This window comes from Oryzias latipes, chromosome 1 (genome assembly GCF_002234675.1).
Source record: "Oryzias latipes chromosome 1, ASM223467v1".
NCBI lineage: Eukaryota > Metazoa > Chordata > Actinopteri > Beloniformes > Adrianichthyidae > Oryzias > Oryzias latipes.
Genome location: NC_019859.2, coordinates 21793275 through 21818946, shown reverse-complemented (window position 1 = coordinate 21818946; position 25672 = coordinate 21793275). Strand labels below are relative to the sequence as shown.

Here is a 25672-nt window from a genome sequence, read left to right as displayed (position 1 = left end):
TCCTCATATCGTGCAGCCCTACATCCTTGAAAAACATAAACAATCCTGGGCTGCTGATCATACCACTGTCCACTGCAGGGAAGGCAGAGTGGCGAAATGCATCATGGGAATTAACTGCTTGACATCTGAATTTATTTCCAGCTAAGAAAAAAGCGATAAAAAGTTACAAGATGTAGCCTAATTTCTCTATAAAGTATTTTTTCCCTCACGTCTTGGGAGGTTTTCTACGGTGTAAGAATCAGATCCTGTCACTTACCTCAAAACTCCTTCTTTCTCTAAATGTGAAGTAAGGAAGGTTACAACTGCCTGCTGCGTGCACCTGCACAAACTGACCTTTCAAATTTACCTTGCCAGTCATGCACCGCATACCCCCTTCCCAAACAAGTGCAAAGCCTCATCTTCTGTGTATGTAAACTTAGTGTCAATCACCCTGTATGAGATCCTAAATGTCACAAGGTTCTGGAAGGACTTTTTGTGAATAAAAAAAAGGAAAAGTTTGTGAGAGCTCAAGTTTTTCTGTCTGGCTCATTGATCATTTAACAATAAAAAATAATTTGTACTCTCCGGTCCTTCTCTGTCTTTTATATCAACTCGGACCGTCTTTTTTTGATGCCCAAACAGATGTCCACTCGCAATGTGTTCCTGAAAATGGCTCAACAATCCCCTAGCCACATGAAAACAAAGAAGAAAGACTAGAGTACTGTATAATTACAAATGTGTCTCAAGACCGTCAACTAGTGTGGGGAAAAATACAAAGAAACATTTTAGGATTTCAAAAAAGCAATTAAATATTAAAGTCGTTTGTAATATAAGAGAAAAATGCATAGATGTTCAATTCATGGTTAAAAAAAAGAAGTTTACCTCTATGGCATTATTATTAAGGCAGAAGTAAAGGTGTCTCTGATCCCACAGGAGAAAATGAAAAACTTTTAAAAATCCAGCAAAAGATGAAACACATGCAGTTGTAGGATAAAAGTTGAAGTGAAAAGGTATTGATCGAAAGAGGATTTAATGTGGTCCAGCTGTTTGTGTGCGCTTGTTTCATTGTCCTATACCCACCACCTCAGGCTAAAACACCAGATGGAGAAAGGACCACAAGAGAGAGACAAAAAGGAGCACATCATTATTAAATCATGTTGTTTCCCTTTTTTTCCTTTTTTTCCCTCATTCTCCATCCAGAATGCTGCAGGATAACCAACCCTTCACACTCCGGTTCTGCTGCCATCCCGTCACACAGTTAGAACCTATGCCTGTGAGACCCCTGACATGAGTTAGTGATGTTCAGCTGTAAGGGGATACTGAATTTTACATTTTCCATCCTTAAGTCATATTCCAGCCACTCGATGTGCAGCTTCTGCTTGACACGGTCCCCTCATTTTCTACACACCAGTAAGTAAAAGGACGAGGCCTGGAGGAATATGACAGATCAATGGAGAGTAGCATGTCCTGGCATTTCCTGGAGCACTTCCTTGAAGGCTCGGGGACTCCCACCCAAACTAGAGGTTTCTGGAGCAGAACAAATGGATGAATTTGATATTAAGATTTTATTCGTGCCCTTTGAAAAAATGCCTTGTAAAGCATACTTATTTTTGCGTTTTGTTAAGGGGTAAAAGACAAAGTAGTTTTCTTATCACCCATTTTTAACAGATGAAGGAACTTTTTTCTGCTTGGATTTGAGAGACATATTCTCGGACTTGTGACTCAGAACGTGAAATTAGACTGCAGGTGACTCATACAACACTTACGCAAGGTTGGGATAACAGATCATTTAGTGGGGCATAATTATTCACTGACAATGGAAGAATCACCAAAAAAAGTACCAAATAATTTGTAAACCACACTGAGAAAATAAGTGAAGAGGAGCTGCCATTGTTCGGCCCACACACAAAGCATGACAGTGGGGGAGCAATACACCAAACAAAAATTTTGCATTTTTACGGATGCATTTTTGGAAAGAAGCCTGGAAAAGATCTTTCATGAGTGTGCTCTTTAAAAAAACAAACAGGTTACAGACTTGATTTGATAAACATTATCCATATATTTGAACGTGCTTGATAGAAAATCAGATTTACCCATTTGTAAAAGTGCATTTGTAGACTATTATGCACAGCTGCATTTCAAAGAAATCCACATCTTGTTTGAACAAACACTCTGACTGACTCGAGGTCTGCATTGGTAAGGATGGGTTTGTGTGCTCATGTCATTATGGCTCTGTATATGCATAAAGCAATCCCTCAAAGGAGCAAGAACAGTTAGAGTGTGTGTCTGATTAATGGTTTAATTGATTAAGTGGCTCAGAGATTGATTGGTTGGGCCTGGCTTTAACAGATTCATTAGAACAGTGATAGATCAGTGTGATGTGACTGCAGCTGTTAGCTTGGCTCTGGACAACGTGGCCTGGTAATGGACATCATCTGTCTGTCTGTCTGTCTGTCGACCACAATATGCTTGCATGCATGCAGCTGAGCACTCGTGATGCTGCACACACATCCCTTTTCCTCCACTTTGACCGAACAGCCAGTCAGGAAAAGGACATTATGGCAGAGAGGTAAATAGGGAGGAGAGTAAAGGATAAAACTATTTTGGGATTAAAAGCTCTGTTGATCTATTCCTGTTTTCCACTTTCCCACTCAATCTTCAATTTTTATACTCTGCCTCTTATTTTTTCTTGCTTCCTGTCCATTTCTGCGGTCCTTAAAGCTTTTACCGCTTTTCCGTTTTTTCCCATCTTTGATTTTCTGCTGAAATCATCCCTATTTTCTAGGTATGACCTCATCGTTGAACTTTTTACTTATCTCTCTAAAAGTAATCTTTAAGAACTTTGTTGATTTAAAAATATACAAATGATTATTCTTATTTTGCTTTTTTTTCGCATTTTTTTCTTTTTCCGAACAAACATTGATTTAGACATGTCATGTTTTCATATGTGTCCATTTTGAACTGTCACGTCCAGTTCTGCCTCAATATACAAGTCATGACAGCAGCAATAACACAAGAAAAGCTCTTGAAAATGAGAGAAGGACATTTTTTAGTTGAGAAGATTTGAAGAACTGATTGCTGTAATGTTAAGAACTGAGCAAGAATTTGGTCTTTTATGGCCTTGCAGTTACTTTGGAGATGAAAGGGACAAAACAAAAATAACAAATTGTGGAGCAGATCAATTTAAGATTCGCCATCCTTTTTCAGCTGAATAATGACTTCAGAACTAAATGTGTTGATTTCGTTTTCCTTATTAAATCCAATAAATCTGCTAAAAATGCAAAATAATTGTTTAAATAAAACTTTCTGAAGATGCAAACTTCACCAACACACATTAGTTTTAAGCCAGAAACAGGATATGATTGTTTAAAAATAACTTCTTAACAATGTACAAAACATGAAAGTGTACAATTTCCATGTTCATTACTCGACCCCTCGAAGCATAAGGTCAGATTTGTCTCCATGGAAATGCCTCAGCAAATAGCAGTAGTTCAAATGAGCAGCAAACAATACCGCATTAACCCACACCATTTACATGTGTGCAAAGTGCTATCCTTTATTATTTCTGAGTTATTTTAAAGTAATGACTTGGTATAAAAGTGTTTCAATTTCAACAAAGTCAAAAAATATTCAGTTTTCGAAGCACAACACAGAAAGTCCTGCTGAAGTCAGGTGGCCATGACCTGGTGAGCTTTTCCATTAAAATAAATGACTAATACAAACCACCAATAGGAATCCAGAAATAGAGTTGTTATTGTCAGAATGTAAAAGTCTTGGACTTAATGATAAATAATGAAGGCGCTGTTTGCATTTGTTTGTTTGCCAGTATAATATATAGTCTTGATCTCACATACACACACATACACAGAGAAAGCAGTCGATGACAAACACCTCTCTGGCCCTTCACTCCACCCCTGAACATATTTCTCTTCTTCAGCACTTAATCATCTCCCCTCCTATATACTCATCCTTTGTCTTTCTTCTCTTCAGTCAATCTAATCTTCCCTTTGCCGCCCTGCCCCATCATTCACCAGCTCCCCCCACCAATACAGACTGCTTCAAATTAACATCTGTTGACTGGCCTGCTATTCCAATAACCTGTTACGTCCAGCAATAAACTCTGGTGCTTTTAGTCCAACTGCAGGTTTGAATGCAGAATGCATAATCTACGTTTTGGTGCGGATCCTTTCAAAACTTTTAATGAAAATGTAAGTGAGCACATGCCTTCCCCCCCAGGGTGATCACTTTGGATTCAGAGGCAAAAATAAAAACGGCAGCAAAACTGTGAGCATCTGTCTAAATCTGAACAGCATCTGCAAAAAGGCCTGCGCTGGATTGAAGCCAATATTTAACATACAAGCGTCCGCAAACTCACTGATTGACACCCGCAAACTGCTAAACTTGGAGGGTGTGGAGCCACGGGATGATAACAGCACCGCCCTGATAGACAGAATCAATAAACCCACAAGCACCATGACACTTATCTCTGCACTTGAAAGATTAGCAAGCACCTTTTGTGTTCCACATCTGGTTATTATATGTATGTATTGTTAAACTAAAGTATAGCTGTGCCTTGCTTTAAGGTGGTTCATTTTTCGCAACCTCATAGTTTTAAAGATTTTTTATCTTGCTGCAATGTTGAATGCTATGTTTTGTTACAGCACAATTTGTTCATTCTGATTGGCTGTAGACAACTGTCAATCAATCTCTCCAGTGTTGTGTCTCCTGTGCAGAATGTGTTCAGCTTGCCAAATTAAAAAATACATTTTTGATCGCTAGCTGTGTGACTCCAAAGTGTTGGTGTTGTTGTTGTTTTTTTGGCAAAGGTTTGAATTTTAAAAATCTTTCAACAACAGTGTGATAAAGTCCATCTGAGAAAAGTGGTTTGATTTGATTTGGATTTGATTTGAAATGGTTTATTTCAAGCAATCAAGTAAGAATAGTACACAAAAACATTACAATCATCAGTTATACATTCATACATTGACATATCAAACTTAGGATACTTGGACATAAAATTAATTATTGCTTGAAAGGTAATGAAAGGAAGCGAACTTATATAATCCCACCCATTTCTGGTTAAAGAGTGTAGTGAGAGGTTATAAATTTAAAAAAATAAACTGTCAGAGATTTCATTTACTGTGGGGTATATTTAGAATCCAGCTCCTGCGATTAGCAAGGGACTAACAAGTGTTTGTCAGGAGTTTCAAACTACTTTCCCATTAAATGAAAATATACATTTATCAGCCATTGTATTAGGTACACCTTGCTAGTAGCAGTTTTTTTTGCCTTCAGAACTGCCTTAATCCTTTATGAAACAGATTCAAAAGGTATTTGTAACATTCCTCAGAGACTTTGGTCCATATTGACATGAGAATATTACTCAGTTGAAGCAGATTGGTCGGCTGAACATCCCAAATGAGCTCTGTTGGGTTGAGATCTGGTGACTGTGGGAGGAGATTTAAGTACATGTCATGTTGTCATGTTCAAGAAACCAGTCTAAGCTTTATAACATGGTGCTTTATCCAGCTAAAAGTAGCCATTAGAAGATGGTACACTGTGGTCATAAAGGGATCGAGATGGTCAGCAACAATACAGGTAGGCTGTGGAATTTTAACGATGCTCAAATGGCATATGGCATATAAATGGCATATACTTATACAGCGCTTTTCTACCTTCATAGAAGGTAGAAAGCGCTTTACAGTCACTGACCCATTCACACACACATTCACACACTGGTGGCGGCTCCGCTGCCTAACACTGGCGCCAACCTTCCACCAGAAGCAAGGAGTGGTTCAGTGTTTTGCCCAAGGACACTTCGACTAATGGGCGGGCAAGACGGGAATTAAACCCGCAATCTTTCAATTGGAGGTCAACCGCCATGCTGCTGCATCACGGCCGCCCCAACTAAGTACTAACAGGCCCAAAGTGTGCCAAGAAAATATCCCCACACCATTACACCACCACCAGCCTGAACTGTTGATACACGGCAGGATGGATCAATGCTTTCATGTTATTGACACCAAATTCTGACCCTACCATCCGAATGTCACAGCAGAAATGGAAACTTATCATACCAGAAAACATTTATTTGATCTTCTATTGTCCTATTTTGGTGAGTCTGTGTGAATCCTCAGTTTCCTGTTCTTAGCTGACAGGAGTGACACCTAGTGTGGTCTTCTGCTACTGTAGCCCACCTGCCTCAAGGTTGGGCATGTTGTGTGTTCAGAGAAACTCTTAAAACTAGCTGCTAAGACTGCATACTTCCTGTTTTAATGGAAACTCTGGCCTGCAGTGTAGAGGATAAAAAGCACAAAACAAAGCAAACAGTCAAAATCGCTTTCTTTACTTTTGTCTTTGTTGACTGACCCTCAACCTCAATGTTTGTGAGGTTTGTTGAACAGAAGGAGAACAGTGCTTCTAAAAGTAACCATTGTCACAGATTGGCTGAAAGAAGACTTTATTTCATTCATTTGCCCTTCTGTTCTGTTTCCAGCACAGGCTGTCTTTTATTTAGACTTCGCCTATCTTTTTGAAACACCTCTGGTGCTCCTCTTCAAGAGTTTAAGGACTGTTTGATATAAGCAACAGGAAACTGAGTTACAATGTGCTTCATTAAAAACTCCTTTAAACACCCCCCCCCCCTTTGTTTTAGCTACAAGACACTATTTCACACAGATGACATCACACTTAAACAGTTTAAACCGAAGTGTGCGATCATCGCAATAAACCCCTTCCATTCTACTGTTATGCCTTATCTGCCTCCACTGTCAGAGAGATTGGATCGATGTTTCATGCATACTCCTAAGTTGGTAACATCGATCAAAATTATTGCTGAAGGATCCACACCAATATGCTGGTTTCACAGCTGTTTAAATCTAAGGAGATTATTCCATGTTCTATGTTATCCTATGTGAGACTAATCTCAGCTCGATTCCCTCCAATGTGGACTCATACCCAGTGTATCTACATTACAATATTGACATCCTCCATGTCAATGGGGTTTAAAAGTGTTAGCAGTAACCTCGATCAGACTGAAGCATTTAGAGAATCCCTAATAAATTAGTATGTCCTTTTTAATGCCACATCATGATTAGTGTCATCAGATCAGTGCTTAAAATGTTTTTTTTTTTCTGTCTTTTGTGACCTCATTCCCTAATTTATTTTCTCTTTCTTCCATTTTTTTTTTTATTTGGCTATGATTACTTTATTACGTAAGAATGTTAGAGGGTTAAAAGGCAATTTGAGAAGGTGTCCATTAGCGAAACGTTCTGTCAAAGCTGCATACATTACACTAATCAGCCTAATCACAGTGTTAAAGCTGGAACTTGGCGCAAGGTATCCCTCCAGCGGTACACACTGTTTCTTTCCATACTGACAACCACTGTGATGAGACTGGGTTTCCTACCCATCCTTCCATCACTTCATATCTCTGTCTGCACACAGGGGTTTTAATTATATGATCTCAGAGGAGCCTGATTACACAGCGAGAGAGACTGTCAGAAACAAGGGACCTAAAAAAACAAACGGCGATAAGAGAAGAGGATCAAGAGAGAGAAGTCCTTCTCTCTGCAACAAAAATACAGTAGTTCCAGAAGAAGTCTCTTATGTGACACTACTGATAACAGTTGTGTCTTTCCACAGACTATCAAAAATTCAATACAACAATAATGGAAAAAGAGCAGGTTACAGGATCACTTGGAGGAGTGACTTCATGAAAGTGGACATCATGGTGGTTATCTGCTAATTGTTCAAATAGCCACAGGGCATCTCTTTGATAAAGTTTGTCTGTCAAACAGCCAGGTCTGATGTTGCTGTCCCCAGGGAAACAATCTACTGCAGCAAGACTTCCCTTCACACCATAGTTAGAAGGAATTCAAAGGTTTGAGACAAACTGCAACCACAGGACACCTGCACCAGACTCATCAAGCTGAAACTGGAACTGCAACAAACATTGCTTATGAGGTTGATCAGTGAAAATTAGGCCTAGGTTGAATGATTAAATCAATCTGAATTGATCAAAGCTTAATAAATCAATAAAGGTAGAGATTGATCCTTTATGCCTTTCCTTTTCCGGTGACCAAATGTTACTCTTGTGAGATTTTGTGAGATAGTGTACAACTGTAAAACTGCTAGTTTACAAATTACAACCGGAGGGGTCATGGAACATTAATGATATACTCTGATACATCTACAGTGTAATATAACAAGAACAGCAGTAAAGCTATAATCCGCTGGCTTGATGCTAATGAATGATGGAATTTCCCATAGGACCAAATGAAACGTCCCGTTTCAGCATAAAACAACAAAGATGTAAATAGTCTGTTATATTAGCATTAGAACGTTGAAAATGCCAAAAGTTTTCCACAGACTTAATAATAATGGATTGGATTTATCTGCGCTTTTCAAGACACCCAAAGCGCTTACATTGTGTCCATTATTCATTCACTCCTCATTCATACTTGGTGATGGTAAGCTACGGTTGTAGCCACAGCTGCCCTGGGGCAGACTGACAGAGGCGTGGCTGCCAGTTCGCGCCTACGGCCCCTCTGACCATCACCGGGATCATTCATGCGCATTGGCCCTGTCCTGTGTGGGGGCATTCTGGGGGAGGGGGGGGGGGCACTATTGGTACGGGGCAGGGGGGGTTGACGGGTCGGGGTCTCCGCTGAGGCCATCGGCGGTTTCCCCGGCCGGTTGGCTGCCTCGGTCCCGTCGAGGCCTGACCAGAGCTCTTCTAGGGCCGGCGTTTGGGGGGTGGGGGCCTGGGCTTGCTCCGGGGGGGGCAAGCCCAACTTTACCGACATTTCGACTTTTTTCTTCAAACTTTATTTTGACTTTATCCTTGCCATTTCGATATTAATCTTGAGATTTTGACTTTTTTTCCTGTAAAAGAGGAACAAATCAAAATTATCCTCCAGAGTATTTTTCTCACCTCGGCCCTAAAACTCCGTCGTAGTAAAAACCGCGTAAATTCAATATTGAATCAAATCCATCCAGACACTGGTGAATCGAATCAATTCGATTCTGGGATAATTCGTTATACACAGCCCTGGTAAAAAATGTAAGTTTCTACATTCAAAGGCATCTTTAGTGAGTTATACATCTACGTAAATATTGTTCCAGGCACAGTAATTAGTCAATTGAGAAGAGAAACCAGCAACAGGTTTCCCCATTAGCATTTAACAATAACTGCTTTTTGCACATTCTATAATCAAAATGAAAGGGCCAATAACATGATAAATCATTTTTCTAACTTTTAAGTGCACTGTAATGGTCATTCCTCACAAAAAGAAATCCCAAAGCGGTATTTTGATCCGTTCACATACTTTTAAGTATTCCTCTAAAAATGTGTTTTTCAACCTTTTTTGAGCCAAGGCACACTTTATCCTTGACAAAAATCCTGCGGCACACCAGCATCCAAAAATTAAAAAAAAGGAGAAACTCATAGTCTGTATTGGTGTACAGTCCCTCCGCAATCTCACATGCATTTTTGTGATAATTGTGGCAGAAAACGCTGGAAGTTGCAGCTGTTTTTTCTAAAAGATTTAATAGAAGTTAAGTTAGTTTTCTGTAATAATTTTTAACTAAATTTTTTTAAATTTTACCCTGGTAGTTGTTTTTCCCTTCAGTTTATTAACATGCTATTTTATGTAACCTCACAAAAACCAAATATATTCTTTCTAAATAGTGATTTATTTTAAAAAAAAAATTTTTAAATGTTGGTGCAAAGGCAACTGTAATTTTTGAACAATATGATCACAATATGTTTGATAAATTTTACACAAAAAAACTAACATATTTTTTTTTTCTGTAGCTACACAAAAAGTGAATATGTTAAAGTTTTATTAATTTCTCTTTTGTCTTAATCAAAGATGAAGTCTTTGAAAACTTTAACAAAAATGTTTTATGTCTATTTAGATGATTAAATTGTTTCAATTTAGTTAAATTGTGTCTGTTGGCTACTTCACCTTAAATGAATCCAGACGTTATTATAAAAGTTTTTCAGTTAGAAAGATGACTTGGACCAAACTGGGATGTTTGGATGTTAATAAACACAAACCTTGAAGGAGAACGAAACTGTTGACCTCTGATTTTATCAAGAAGATTTAAAAACTGTTTGATGTGTGATCGTTGTGGTTTCAAGACGTTTAAAGGGGAAGACTCATGTTACGCTGAGACGCTGTCACTTTAACCAAATGCATTATGGGAGATGTAGTGCAAAAACTGACGCAGATGCCAGACAGACTAGCGTCTCTGAGCTTCATTGCTTTGTTCACTTTTTCCACGGTCTGACACCAGATTCTTCGGAAAGCTACACCACTAAAGACGAGCTTTAGCTGTTATTTTTGTTGGAATTGAGAGACTTTACGAGCTAAATCGGAACAAGGAAGTGAGGACTTTCACCACTTCTGATTGGTTAGACTGACGTATGATTAAGCCTCCAAAAATGATTGGTGGAGACAGATGAGGGGGCAAGACTTTTCCGAAAACAGAGCTGAAGCTGAGGCTAAATCGCGGTACCGTCATTCTTATCAAAGCTGATCTTTAATAGAATCAAATAAACACAAAGAAAAAAGTATTTTATGATCTTTCATATTCCTAACTACTCAGTGTTTTATCAGGGCCTGTTTGAATGAACACAGAGCTGATATCCTGGAGATGGTTAACATTTTTAGATCAGTGAATGGGTAATTTCCCACGGCACACCTGACCATGAAAAACACTGCTCTAAAAACCTGCGCTCCGGGCACCAGCCCCTCCAAACCCACCATAACGAGCGGATTCTCATGAGATAGAGTATACCAGTGAGAACAGCCCCTTCCAGGAAGAGTCTGCGCTGTCAGCACCGCCCCCAGGCTAACATAGACACCAACTTTCTCCGCTGAGATAGCAATGTTTGGCAAAAATACTTTTCTTTTATATGCACAATATACACATCCATCCTTGCAAAAGTTCGGATTTTGTTTGGTTCCGTGGGCGAGACGCTGACACGCTGCCAAGGCCGACTCTTGGATGACATCATGAAATGGGCGGCACCCACATGGAGCGAAAACCAGTCCCTCAGAAATCAAGACGTCTTACTTCCAGGTAGGATAACAGGTCGTGAAAATAATAATACTGTCAAAAATATTTTTTGTGTGCCAAAGGTAGTATATTATCATATACATGGATACTGTTTACTAAAAAAGGCTTAAGCATGGTATAGGCCAGTGATGCCCAAATCCAGGCCTTAAGAGCCGGTGTCCTACATGTTTTCCAACCATCCTGCAATTGCATCTTCTTATTGGCTAAACACACCTGATCCAGGTAAGGAACAGCAGAGGTTTCTGGAAAACTAGCAGGAGGCTGGCCCTCAAGGCATGAAATATTGGCACCCCTGGTATAGGCCCTTTAATTCTACTATATTTTGGGAAAAATGGACAACACATGCATTGATCCTATATTTAAACTTCAAAAAATAACAAAGGAAATGATAAAGCTGGATTTTATGAATCTACAAATGCACTATTTAAGAAATCAAATCCAATAAAAACGGTGGTTGTGGTACATGTGATAATGTTGGGAACTTTGATGCTTTTCAAAGTAGTTTGCCCTTTACAGTCCAGACATTTTTTTAAAAGACGAGAAGAACATTATAATTTGAGAGGTATTTTTTATGTTTGAATCATACGGAACAAGAACTATTGTCAAATGAAAATCTCCTTCCTAACTTTGGAATTGTTGGAATAGAGATCTTAAATGTGCCAATTTTGTAAAAGAAATACTAATCTTGTAAAAAACGCATGTATATGTGTGTGCGTGTGTGTGTGTGTTGACTTTATGTTTGTGGCATATTTGTTAACGTGTTAGGTTTTGTTTCTGTGTAAATTGCCTGTTTTTATTTTTTTTGATAAGCTTCGACAAGCATCCTTTAGTCCAGTTTATTTTATTTATGTAGTTTTTGAGTTAATGTTGGTTATTGTTTAAAAGTACAAAACATGTGAAGCTTTAAGAACCAAACACATTTAAACTTTTTAACACAAGACTAATGATGCAGACACCTAAAATCCGTCAAGAACTGTGGTTGTAAGAGTATCTAAATGTTGGTGACAGGGATTTGTGGAAATAACTGAAAAATAAAATAAAAAAACTCAAACAGGCAAGAAGGCAAAAATGGTTTAAAAAACAGAAAAACTGAAAGGTGGCATTGTAGAAGAGGTGAAGAGGATCTCAGCACGACAAACAGAAAAGCATTAACCTAAATATGCTTGAATGTAATGAACAAAAAACAGAAGCAGCTGACTGATTAGAACTCAAACCTGATATTCTGTGATGATTGAGAAAAAAACATGACAAAAATCTTAAGATTTTAGACTGGAAACTAAATGCAAAAGCACACAAAATGTGTGATCCAATAACAACCTGCTAACATTGGTGCAGTTTGAATGTTGGACTACAGGGGATTGCAAATGAAAAAGAGAATTGTGTGCAAAGTTGTGCGTCCGGGAGACACAAGATCCTCTCAGGATGTTCTTTCTGTCATTCTGCAGGTAAAGAGGTTCCATTGTGCCACAGAAAAGATCCCAAGACTTGAGGCTTCACCTTGTTGTTTCAGAAGAGCTTTTTTTATTGATTAGTTGCCGGTAGAAATGCAGTCTCATCGTTTTTTTTTTCCTCAACCAAAAGCCTAAAAGCTGCTCTTTCGATGAAACCACAGTTCAAAGACTCAGAAAAATGTTGCCTGGAAGAGAGCACTCTTTTATCTAAAATAATAATAAATAAATACATTTAAAAAAATGAGGAAGCTAAAGTGTCATTTTATGCATTTTTAAAAATACAAGTCTTTTTTTTTTTGGGTGGTTTTTGTTTGTTTGTTTTCCTTTTTATTGTTTTTTAATTTTACTAAAGCATTTTGAGCCTTTACATCCACTCTTTTCCAACAGTAAAAAAGTGGATGTTTAGGTGAATTTTGGACATTTTGTTGGCTCCATCTTAAAAAAAAACATCAAATAATGTCTGGATCTTTTTCTCACCTGGATGATTAGGTTGCTTACAATCTACCAAATCTCTAGATGGTACCTGTGTAAAATAATGTTTCCTAAAATGCTCCCTTTAGCAGATATCAAAATTTATCACTGGCTCTTCTGGCACTTTAGACATGGAAAGGTATAATTATGCAAACTTCTTCAGAGACTCAAAAGTAAAGTCCCCCATATTAAATAAGACTATCTGCTTTCAAAACTTTTTAAACCTGTACTTTAAAGCTAAATTGAGATTAAGACAGACATAATGTTGTGTCTGGCAGGTTATGCCTGGTCTTAGGTCCAGCTTCTCCAAAACCTCCTTATTTATATTGGACCTCTTCCCAAATTCAGTTAAATCTGAAATGTGATTTTATTTTATTTTTTAATTAGAGCAAATAAACCAGTGAGTACAAGATTAGCTGCTATCTGTCCCTTGCCACTCATTCCTGTTACCATAAGGAAGAATCTTTCTCTGATTTACTTGATTCTGTGTTTCCTCATCTAACCCTAAGTTTGGAGATTTATAATGATAAGGATGATGTCATTCATAAAGATAAGACATAAAACTGCTCATCCTGCCCCCTTTATTGTTTTACCACTGACATAACTTGGTGGCTCTTATTTTTGTAGGTAAACACTGAATAGAAAGATATCAAATTGTCTGGTAAAAAAAAAAAAAAGTATTTCAAACCAGAAATATAATCAGAAATTTTAGTTTAAGTCCAGTTCCTTTTCCATTGCATTTGTGTTTTGCACTTTGATCAAAAGCTGATTAATTCACAAAGAAACAACTCACTATAATACTGAGAAGTGCAGTTCAACCTCTGCTGACTTGTTTTCTTTGCACAGTGTCTTCACACTTTGCAAGCAAAAGAACCGGCTGGAGAGTTATTTAAGTTAGGCTCGGAAAAAATGAGAAGTTGAGCTGTCAACAATCTGTCCGACAAAATATTTACCTCTGTTCTTATGGCTCTTGCATATCCATTTTTTTGTTTTATGGTAATTAAATAAACATTTCACAAGAGAGACTATTTTTTTAAACATTTATGTTACTGCTTTAACAATGATTCTTGTCAAAAACTCATGCTGTTGGCAAGCAAGTTCATTTCCCTTTGAAACGGTGCCACATTCGTAACGGACATGCATTTGTGGACTAAGCAGCAGGGGTGAGTATTTGGGTCGGACCAATGAAAAATTTGCCAAATATTTTCTGCAAAAGCCGTACGGCTTATTCTGCCATCGATCTACATCAATCTCCTAGAAAAAATAAATCTGGTTTTGTAAAATGTGTGGAAAATAACAGAAGCACAGCTGACCTCCATCATCATAAAAACTAAGTCCATAGCAAGATCAAGTTCGAGGTAAAATTATTTAGATTTCAATAAAAAAAACAAAAAAAACAACATTTGGGCTTTTAGAAATTTTGGGATGAATACCCTATAAAATCAAAGACCAAAACACTAGGAATTGTGGAGAGGAAAAAAAATCTATGAAAGTACAAATACACAAATTATTGAATGAATAAACAAATGACCCGTAAAAAGGATATTGATGGAATTTGAAGCATTTGTTGTATTCACCATCTGCTTGACATGTGAGAGTAACCACAGATGGTCATGAGAAGAACATGTGATGTGAAAAAGTGAAGCTTTTTCACAAATAATCAAAAGAAACACCTGCAGTGTTGAAAGCTATTGTGTTTTTTTTTTCTTTTCAAAAGAACCAAATGTTTGGTCACACCTTCTCATTCAAATAACTTTTGGTCTGTACTGTATATATATATATATATATATATAAGTCCATTGACGATGAAAAGTACTTCCACAACATATTAAAAACTTCCCCCAAAAAAGTAATTTTCATTGGAGTGGATCCTTAAGCTGTTTTAAACTGAAAATAAAACATATTTGCTTATGTAACAGGCCTCTAAATGTTGCTTGGTAAACTGAGCTACTAAGGAGTTTAAATATGCATCAGTCCAGTTAAAAGTCAAACTGAGAGGTTACAACATAGTATCCACACAATCATCACTGGCCAGCCATTAAAAAACAAATATCTTTCTATAGGATATCCTAAAACGTATAATATTGAACAAAACAAGTTGCATTTATTTGAACTTAATTTGTATTTTAACTTAAAATGTTCAATACTGAGAAAAAAAAATACAAACATCATAAAATCCCAGAATGCAACTGTTTAGAAGAAATGCTGCAGTTGGCACAGATTGCTGTGCACAAAAACACAAAAGGCGAGTAAAAACAGTAAAACACAAAGATGTAAAAGGTAAGGTCATGGTGAAATAGTAGTAAGAAAACAAACGGGCTAAATCTAGGCGAGTCTGTGACACATTTTTACCATGTAGTTAAAAACCCAAGCCTGGCAGCCGCTCATACATATTTTCTGCCAGCAATTAATTAAAACAGCCATACAAGAAGCAGAGAGTCAGTGTCACTGTTCAGTGCACACACCTGTACTTGTATCAGTGCTTGGTGCCTACACAGAATCTAATTTGGCATTTGTTTTCTTTTTCGGCCTCACCAGCCAACAAGTCCGTTGTAATTCCACCCACACAGCTCTGCATATTCTTTTGTGGGTTTACCGAATTCTCCATGGACATAGTCCCTTTCCAATACACGGAGCAACAGAAAGAATAACCGCTTAGATCATACACAAGCAGATTGTGGCACGATGCCCTGTTGTCTGCCCAGGCTTTCTTTGAGGCTTAGGGAAGCATGAGGCAGCAAAATACAAAACCATCAGAGTGTCAAGAGACTTACAGGACTGAAAACAACAACAAAAAAGTCAAACGTGATGTAACTTTTTAGTTTTAAATAAAAAACTGGCAGCATCTGCGGCACCAGGAGCAATCCCAATATGTTAAACTACGTAAAAAAATCCCACAATGATCCAAACACTTATAGTGATTTTTTAGCATGAGGAAATGCCAGCTAGATGCAACACAAAGTAAAGAGGGTGGGACTTGGATTAAAAACACACAGCTCCTTGGACACACATCTACAGAAGAATAAACAGGTTTTGTTTACTCATTTTAGACTCGGTGACATGGAAAGAAAAAAAACACCTGGAAGTGAGGGGACACGTGAGAAGACTCTAAGACACACAAAAAGTCTGTCCTCGTGCAGACGCAAACATGTCAAAGTGCTCCTAAAGTGTGTTAAACCCACATTCTTGTTTGTAGTTTGAACAAACTGTTGGTTGTCAGTCATAGCCCTTATGCAGTTTGAAAAGTCATTCTAAGTCTTTTTCTTCCCCCAAACCTTCTGTGTCAAATGACAGTATAACAGTGGATTTCTGTTGCTGTCTGGCTTATCTTAACATCATCAGCCGGTTCTTTAGCTTCTGACAGACTCCTCTGATTTCTCAGAGCAATTGGGTGACAAGCACTGCATGCTGAAGAAGGAAAAGAAAAAAAAAGAAACTGGAGGACCAGAGCAGCACATGCTGTAAAATGGCAGACTCCAGTAGAGACTCCAACAGAAAACCTAATCACTCGGAGCCTCTTTCAATCACCAAGCTGATGTAATCAAGCTCACACTCTCACACCCTCAACAACACATACATGCATGTCGTGATTAACGTTGCAGAAAAGGTTTAAGGTGAATTTACTATGCATTTATGCACTTGGAGCAAATCCCCGCCGTCACTTTTCCATCAAAGTCTTATCTTGTTGCCTCCCCTTTTGATTGCTCCAGTCGGCTGCATCGCAGGGTCTGTTTGCATGCCCACAAAAAATGGGATCACTGAGAATAATATCATAACATTAGAAAATCCAGATCTACATGGAAGTCTGTTCCATCTCAAATAAGTATGTCAAATGTTACCTTCCTGTTGCTTTCAAAACTCTGACTGTCAAAGAAAGCAGCACAGATGTGTTGTTCTTGTAGAAACACCTACAGTCGTAACATTGGCTAAAATTGGATTTCAAATGTTGGCCCATAAATAATCTTAGTAAACTTGCAGAAGTTTTGATTTGATATTTGTTTCAGAAGTTTCTCATTTGTGTGACCCTTTAAAGTTTCAAGTAAAAGACAGAATTTTTTTTTATGTCCCTAAAATGTTTTAAAGGGACATTAGCAAGACCAATCTTCTACACAAAAAATTTAATTGGTATGTAATTACCAGACAGCCATTAAAAATACAGGTGGAGTAAACAAGAAAACATTATCAAAGTCATTAACAATAATCCCAGCAACAACAAATTGATTAAAAATAAGAACACCTAAAAGCAAGGATTATTTTACCCTGTTTACCTTACTACACAAAAAGCATTTTAAAGTAATGTGTCATAAATTCTATCTACATCTTGATTATTTTTTTTTTTCGAAAAAGAGGATTTAAGTTTGGAAGAATGCTTAAAATAAATATACCGGTAAGTATAATCATGTTATTCATGAGGTGCTGTTTTAATGTATGTTTTAAAGTAAAAAACACTGTGATGCAACAAAATAAGTACCGGTAGTCATTTTTTTAGCAAGTATGGTGGCTGGAAATGCCAAAATACTCTAATAAAAACAAGTTGTCCATTTTCCTATAGTTCTCAAACCCAAAAGAAGCAGCAGGACAGAAGATGTGACGACAGAAACCCAGTTTTTATAGAAGAAAAAATACTTCACAAAGTGCAGGAGAAGGCACAACACAAGTGGGATTGTGGAGATTCATAAGATAATTAAGAAAAAGAGATCTCAAATCATGAGTGAGAGCACTTAGACGCATTGTGTCATATACAGACTTTAAATGAAAAGGAAAATGTACTATGCTGTCAAGCTCTAATGAAAAGATCATATCAGCTGCATTTAGAGACTAAATATTTGGGACATCTGCGTCTGCGCTGTATTGATTTTATTTTTCTTTGAATCTCTATGATGAATCTTCACTGTCTTTACGTAAGCAAAGCTCTAGAAAAAATGGGAGGCTCTATATGTGTGTAAAAATACAACTTTCTTTTTCATAGGTTAAAATAAAATAAACAAAAAGTTGCAACATTTAAAAACAGAAAACAAAAGATTGTTTTTGTTTATTCCAGAAATATAGAAGAAAATCCAGTGTACCTCACTAAAGTCACCAAAGTTATTTGGTCCTGTTTCCTTTTAAACTCCTGTTTTCTGCTTCCGAAGGTCCGATTTTGCTTATTTGATCAAAGATCATTTAATTTAAGTGACTCCTCAAACACATTTTTCTATGAGAAGATTTTGCTGAGGTAAAAATCCATTAACTCCTCTCATGCAATGACATAAAAGTGAGCAGACGAATAGACACACACACTTTCTAAACAAGCAGGAGACCAAGTGACACTGACCTATTCAAGTGAGCGTGCAAGTGTGTCCATTTAAGATTATTAAAGAGATAAGGAATAATTGCAAGTTTAGCATGGTCCTCAGTTAATTAAAGGAGAGGTTATCACCCTGTCACAGGAAAGACCTGAGTGCATGACCTCCTAGTTTAGGAGTATGGTTCTTTTTGATCAGATATAATGATAAAGAATTAGAATAATGCTGAGAAAAACAAAAAACTAAAAAAGCAATATTTCAGAAACACACAAATTGAGGAAATCTACAGTTAACGCAAAATTATTGAGGACACTATGTTTCGTCCATGTGCAACACTAAATTCGGATATATTTTTCCATGAAATGTACTGTTTTTTAAAGTTTTCTCCCAAAATTCTGTAACTCTTCATGTTGTCTGCGCTGATAGATAGCTGCAGGAGCTGTATATTTTAGAGGCCAGCTGTACTACCAGTGATTACAGTGTGTGACCTCTCACAAGGCTGCTGAGCTGCTATCAATTCTTGCTGTGTCAGCTCAACCACGGATGACAGTTAGTGCCTTTGATTTCCCACAGACCAGGCGGCACTTTGAGGAAGGTGTTCGGGGAAATGCAGATAATAGATCTGTCAAGTGCAGCAGGTAGATAATATAGCTGTCTCTCTAACAAATCTTCCATCCACTCCTACAAGCTTTAGGAATTAGGAACCTTTGGAACGTTTGGAGATTTTGAGTGTCCATTTTAGGTTTAATGATCTTTTGGGGTTCATAAATACTTCTGCTAATGTTTTTTTTTTTTTTGTTTCAACTTTACAAATCCCTAAGAATGATCTAATTTAGTGTCCTAGAAAGCAGTTTCATCAACCTAAGTCCTGATTTGAACAGACCGCTGGTCACTTCCTCTCTGAACTCATGACTCATAACACGAGTTATTTTAGTGGTGGTCTTTAGGCTTCTCTGTCTTTTGTTCTTGTCTGCTTAGCACAATGCTTACGTCTAACTGTAGCGAGAAAAGAATATAAAACAGGTGCTTCATTTATTCGGGAAGAATATATGAAAGGAAAAGCCAACATTTTTAGAAATTTGACTGACAGCTATGAACTTCTGCCTTTAGTCTTTAGTGGCCGCTTTAATTGAATTAAAAGACAAAAGCAGACAGGAAGTGAGGAGTGGAGATAGGACTGGAAACCTAATATGGATATTTTTTTGCTTTAATGAAGTATGTAGAAAGCTCATCACACATAGGTTTATTATTATCTGTAAAAGGAAAAAACAATGAAGACAAATCTCTCAGGGACTTAAGAGTCTGAGGTCCACTTTTTCAAGGCTTTCTTCACTGTTGAAGAGTCGCTGGCGACACATTCGGTGTCAAACGTGTTTTAAAAGGAGGCTTTACACCAACATTCCATCTTACCCATATTTCCCTACTCCTTTGTGTCCCAAGTTTTATTTGATTCTTCAACCTCAACCCCAATAAAACACCAAGTAAATTAACTATGTCTTCATGCAGCAAAGGACATTTACCTCACAAATGTTTATTGGAGAAAAGACACACCACTAAGGTAAAACAATGACACGCAGATGTTTGTGACTGATCAGTGATGCCCAACAGTAGTGGGCTTAAAATGCCCAGGGGAACGATTGCCAGTGACAGCTATAACAAGGTACCTTGTCTATATTTATGTGATTGCGTGCTCTTGCATGTGGGCATTTGTGACCACGAATGGCAAAAGATACAACCCTGTAAAAGAGAATCTAATTAAAACACGGCGCAGCCACAAGGGACGTAGTCCCTCCCTCCCTCCCCTCCCTCCTTCCCTCTCAGTTTCATTTAACCATAGCAAACCCTTCAACTGAAGGACTAGACAGCCGAGTCAATCCTCCGGCCTCACAGGAGAGCAGATATGGAGAGAAGAATACAAAAATGTTCAAAGAAAAAAAGTTCACACTTTAACAGTAAGCTTTTTTTTTTCAAGCTAAATTCCTCCAACCTAAAGCTTAAAGACGTTACCCACAGACATGATGCTGTACAAATGCAATAAATTATATTTACAAGAAACTAAACATTCTTCATCAAATTATACAGAGTTTACCCCCTTTCAAAAATGTCACACTGTAGCTTCTGCAGGTAGTAAAAATGCGTGAAAAAGTGGTGTCTGTCACGCAGACAAGGCTCTCCATCTCATCTGATTATAAGGAGCCCCATCTCGTGATGCTACTGTGTAAAATTCACTGAATGTGTGTGGAGTCCATCTAATTAATCATTCATCTCTAATAAAGCATTCTTGCTTTATTATGTTAATTTAAATTTTTTTGGCTCTCCGTGCTGAATTTTTTATCCATCATATCAATAATTCAGGCATCTTTACTTAATGATTCTGAGTCAGGACCTACAGCATTTTAGCCTGCAAACAGCAGTGTGTGAAACAGAAAATTGCTTTTGTAATTAGACAGATGTGTCAGCACTTTCTGGATAGCTCTGCCTATACATAAACAAAAGGAAAATTAAAATTAGCACTTTGTTAAACCTGTACTTCTGCCACAATTTCAATTCAAATCTCAAGTTAAACTATTTTACATTTTGTTTTTTTGCATCCAAAATTTTAAAATTTTCCAAAATTTTTGCATTGGATTTAATTTTCACAAACTTTCTAAGGACCTAGAAATTTCCTTTTCAATTCGCCAAACTTTTTCACCTTTTTTATGACTGTACGAACCCTGTGTATTGAAAGAATGCAAAATTTGTTGATAATTAAGTATTTATAATGCAGATACACCATGCTTAAAATGTGTGGATAAAATTTCGAAACAGTGAGTAAATAAGAGGCCTTGTTTTCCTAACACTCAGTTCAACATTTTTGCATCTTACACTGACATTGTTGTGAGCAAAAACTTTCCAAATCACCAAACATGTAATTATTATTACTGTCTATATCTTTTTATTGAAAAATGATACTGTAATTGTTGTGGATTTCTTTAAACTGTTAAAAAAAAACCATCTTAAATACCAAAACTTCGAATTTACTGTCAAATCTATCATAAATCTTAATGCAAACCTCCCTTAATTAAACATATCCACCCAAAAACCGCGTAAAATCAAATTATGAATGAAGGGACATTACGTAAGAAATATGCATCTCTCAGAGCTATTGTCACATCATATAATGTTCGTAATTATGTCTCTTTACCTGAGATGCTCAGGTAGACAGTGGGGCTTGTCACATTCTCCCCCGTCATCTCGTTCATCGCTTCGGCGTGGTAGCCTCCAGCATCGGATGCAGTGGTTGCCAAGACAACAAGCTGATTGTCCAAAGTGACTGCTCTGCAGGGCACAAATAAGAGACACATTCAGCATGAGTTTAAAAGAAACTACATTCCAGAGAAAAACATCCTCCTTTCAACACCGCTCCATCTCTCATGAAAAAAAAGCTATTCAAAGTAAGGCTCTGTCAAGAGAAGAGTATTTGTTCAGAGACTGATTCAGATTGGTAAGGGGTTGGGTGGGGGAAACTGAATGCAAGCATCAAAAGAGAAAATAAAAGGATTCAGAGAGCTTAAATAAATCTGTTCTCCTGTCTCAAATTGACATGAGGCTCATTAGGTGAATCTCTCAATCTTTTGACGATTCTCCTGTGTTTGACTGTTGTTCTCTAGTCTACATTCTTTACACTGATCCACCTTCATTTCCTTGTTATGGGAAGACACAAACATACAGCACAATGACAAACAAAGTGTGCTTTTTATTTGTCGTTCGAGCACACACGTGATGTTTTTGTGGTTTTTCAGGGAAGCATAATAGGAAGAGTTGACTTTGGAGGAAGAAGACGGAGCGGCGGTAACAAGGAGAATTGGGAGAGCGAGTGAAGAATATATTTGTAAGACTTCGATATTCCTCATGTTTGAACTTGTCTGTCTGGCAACAGAAGCTGGCTGGCAAGAACTGTGGGGTGTTTTTATGATGCCACTTGTGCTTTCACCATGTCTGTGAATGGCAAAAACCTCAAAATTCCAACCAGAGGGTCATCACTAAACTCAAATCAATATAACCAAAGGGGAAAATAAAACCATTTTAGACCACTGTATGGCATTAAGTCCATCCAAGCTCATTGCTCTGCACATATACAGTTGCAATCACAGTAAGACATCATGAGAGATTTTATTTTTAGTTACATAAATATAAAAAAAAGAAAGATTATGGAGTGTTCTGCCATGTGGAGTTGCTTCCTAAGCACACATAATGTTGTTTTTGTTTGTTTCTTGATGTTAAATAAGCTCACAGCTGTACCCAAACAGTGTCAAACACCACACAATTACAGTATTACAAGCCTTAAAGGATTTGAAACAGTATATATGCATTTAGATGTACTTACAAAAATAATCTCAACAGAAGTTGGTTATTTTAATACAGATTTCTTAATTGCATGTTCTTATTTGACTAATTGCCACTAGTTCTTCACATGTGCCCTTGTGTGTTCCTTAAGAGGAGGACTGCAATAATCAGAAGCACAACCAATGCAATTATCTACAAGCAAAGATTAATCAAGGCTTTGTCAATCCGCGTATGTGGAGCTTGAAACATGACAGTCATTTACCGTCAATCCAGTGATGAAAGAGTCAGAATGGGCAATAAATGAAGTTGGAAGAGGCTACACATTAAAAGAGGAGAGGGAGGACTGAAGCCGATGGGAACAGAAAATGTTAGTCACAAATAATGCAGGGTAGTTCGATCACATTCCCTCTAACACAAACACACACACAGTATTCCACAGGTCTAATTTTATTCGGTGTGATTTCCCCTGAGAACATCCTCAGGAGTCAGAGTCTCAGCCCTGCAATGACATTCAGTTGGCGTGTGTGTTTGTCTAAAAGTGTCCAATAAAGATGAGAGTGCATCCTCTTTTAGTAGTAGAGGTTTACTTATCAGGACATTATAAATACAACTCAAGTTATCGCCAGGTTTGAAATATGGTAAACATCCATGCACAGATGGGGTTTATTTGACTTCTTTACCCTTAACACAATATGTTTAAGCAACATATCAGCAGTTCAGAAGTTTTAAATACAGTAAGCCCCATGGAAAACTACAGTGAATACTTAAATCACCTTTTCTAGTAAAAAGTTAATGTAATGGTTTTTTGGCCAACTTTTTCACACAGCTTTAATAATGTCTTAAAACAACATTATAGGCTGGAAAAGTCTGGACTTTTACTGGGTCATAAGACTACTATTATTGGCTCGTTTTTCAACTAACCTGTAGATTTGCAGGTGGGTTTGGTATTATAAGCACAGCTTCTTTCCAACACACTTCAAGAGCCGATAATAAGACATGATACAAACTCAACTCTAAACAGGAAGAATCTTTCACATAGTACCAGTAATTTGATTTCTGATTGTTATTTTTACAGTGATCTTCTTTAAAGGAAAACAATGATCTCCTGTTTTCATTTTACATCATGTCCATATGAAGGATTCATTTTAAATTACTGTTATTAATTTGCCTGCAATCTTTTCTCTATTTTTGTGAGGATTGCGAGGTCTGACCTTTGAGCAAATTGAAGCTCTTTACTCGTGACTAAACTTCCAACAGCTGTGTATTTTTCTCCTGTGAATCTTAGGTCAACGTAGAGTAATAAATGTCAAATGAGATGGCATCATAACTATTTCAAGACCGGTGCAAAGTCATTGTTAGGGGTATCCCGTTCAGGTTTTTCTAGTCACAATCTGATTCTGAGTCATTTGATTTTGAGCATCTGCGATACCAATTGTCTGTCTGATCCTTTTGTAACACATAAAAACAATGAACAAATTTAATAAACAGATCTAGTTTGTCATTTTATCAACCTTCTTTTATCATGACACACACAGTGCATTTCTGTGTAGTAGCTTAAAGAGCCAAGAAAAGAAAAAATTCAGCAAAACTATTCATTATTTTTCATTACTTATAATCCATGTTTTCATAAAGAATTCCTAAAAATGAAGAATGGCTTTTTTTTTTGTAAATCACTGTTGTAGTATGACTGAATGGATGAGTATTCATGACTAGCTCATATCAATGTATTCATTTATTACTGTTGGCTGTTTTTGAGAGATTATGGATTTCTTTTTTAAGAATAACTTTTCCTCTAGCTTTGACTTTGTAGACGGTCGCTTGGCAGTCATCTCACTGCCATCTCTCTGTCAAGACCACATAGAGAGCCATTCTCATTAAAAAGACACAAAAATCCGATCTTTTTCCTATGAAATGCCTTTGTAGGTTGTTGTTTGAGTTAAGACAAACCTGTAGAGACACTCGCTGTCAGTTTAAACCTTTATTAAGAGTTTTTGAGCCCTGAAGTCCAATTTTTTTGAACATCTTGCTAACACTACTAAGCTGTTTTTGTGCGTCTCCTGCTCAAACTGCTGCTGCATTCCGCTGTGCTTAGACAATTAAATGTCATGATCGGTTCATAATATGCTGACTTCTAGTAGTGCATTTATTTGTAATATTAAGATTGAAAAATATAGCGTTGATCATAAGAAGCATAAAATAAACATGCCTAATCTTGATTCAACATCTGATTCAGCTGGAGTCTAAAACTACGTAATCTTGCCTGATTTCCGATCATGTGATCAAACCGGGAAGTAATTGTTTCCAACTAGTTATAGTTGGTTGATGTTGTTGACGTGAGACGTCTTCTTAGTTCCAAGAAATTACAAATTATTCCTTCTAGAGCTGTGACAGTGTGGGATTTTTGATCACCGCGATGAACCAGCAGGGGGCACGGTGTCGCGGTTAAACCCCCCCCCAAAGCCAAACACAAAATCGCCTGCGGCTGCGTAGCAAATGAATATAATTACAACGCATTATTCTTTATTAACAAATAACAGTAACAACTAACTCCTCCTATCTAACAAATGAACTAACTACTGGATTTTCTGGACTATAAGCCGCTACTTTTGTCGCACGCTTCTAACCCTGCTGCTTTTTCAATGATGCGGCTAATTTATGCATTTTTTTGACGGCTGCTAGGCGCTCGAGCAGATAAGGTAAGTGTGGCACATGGGGAAGATGATGTACATGTTGCTGCCTCAAAACAGTCTCAGAGAGGTAGCTGGATGTATAATCCCATTTTCAGCAAAAAGTCCTTTTATTCTGACACACCCACAAGCAGCAAAACAGCATGCATGTCATTTCTGCTCTTAGACCTCTCAGTCATAGCACAACAAAAAGAAACATCCATGCTCAGCCCTATTTTGGCTGCATCCCACATATCCTTTGGTGCCATTAGACCCAACGTGCACGTGACCGCCACTACAATATGACGCAGCTTTCAAGTTAAAAGCAATCATAAAAAGCAGTGTGAAAAGAATCCACCATCACCAACGAGTTTGGAAAAGCCAGTCTGCTGCATGACAGAGAGGA

At 37.5% G+C, this 25672-nt stretch overlaps 1 protein-coding gene across 2 annotated transcripts in view; it reads right to left on the bottom strand.

Annotated features, from left to right (window-relative positions):
• The window catches only part of sdk1 (sidekick cell adhesion molecule 1), a 306103-nt gene that overhangs the window by 124611 nt on the left and 155820 nt on the right, over window positions 1-25672 (bottom strand). For both annotated transcript variants that reach the window (XM_020704342.2, XM_011477316.3), the window contains exon 5: window positions 21459-21592. In XM_020704342.2, coding sequence (XP_020560001.2) covers window positions 21459-21592 — 134 coding nt within the window. The remainder of the gene's footprint in view (window positions 1-21458; window positions 21593-25672) is intronic.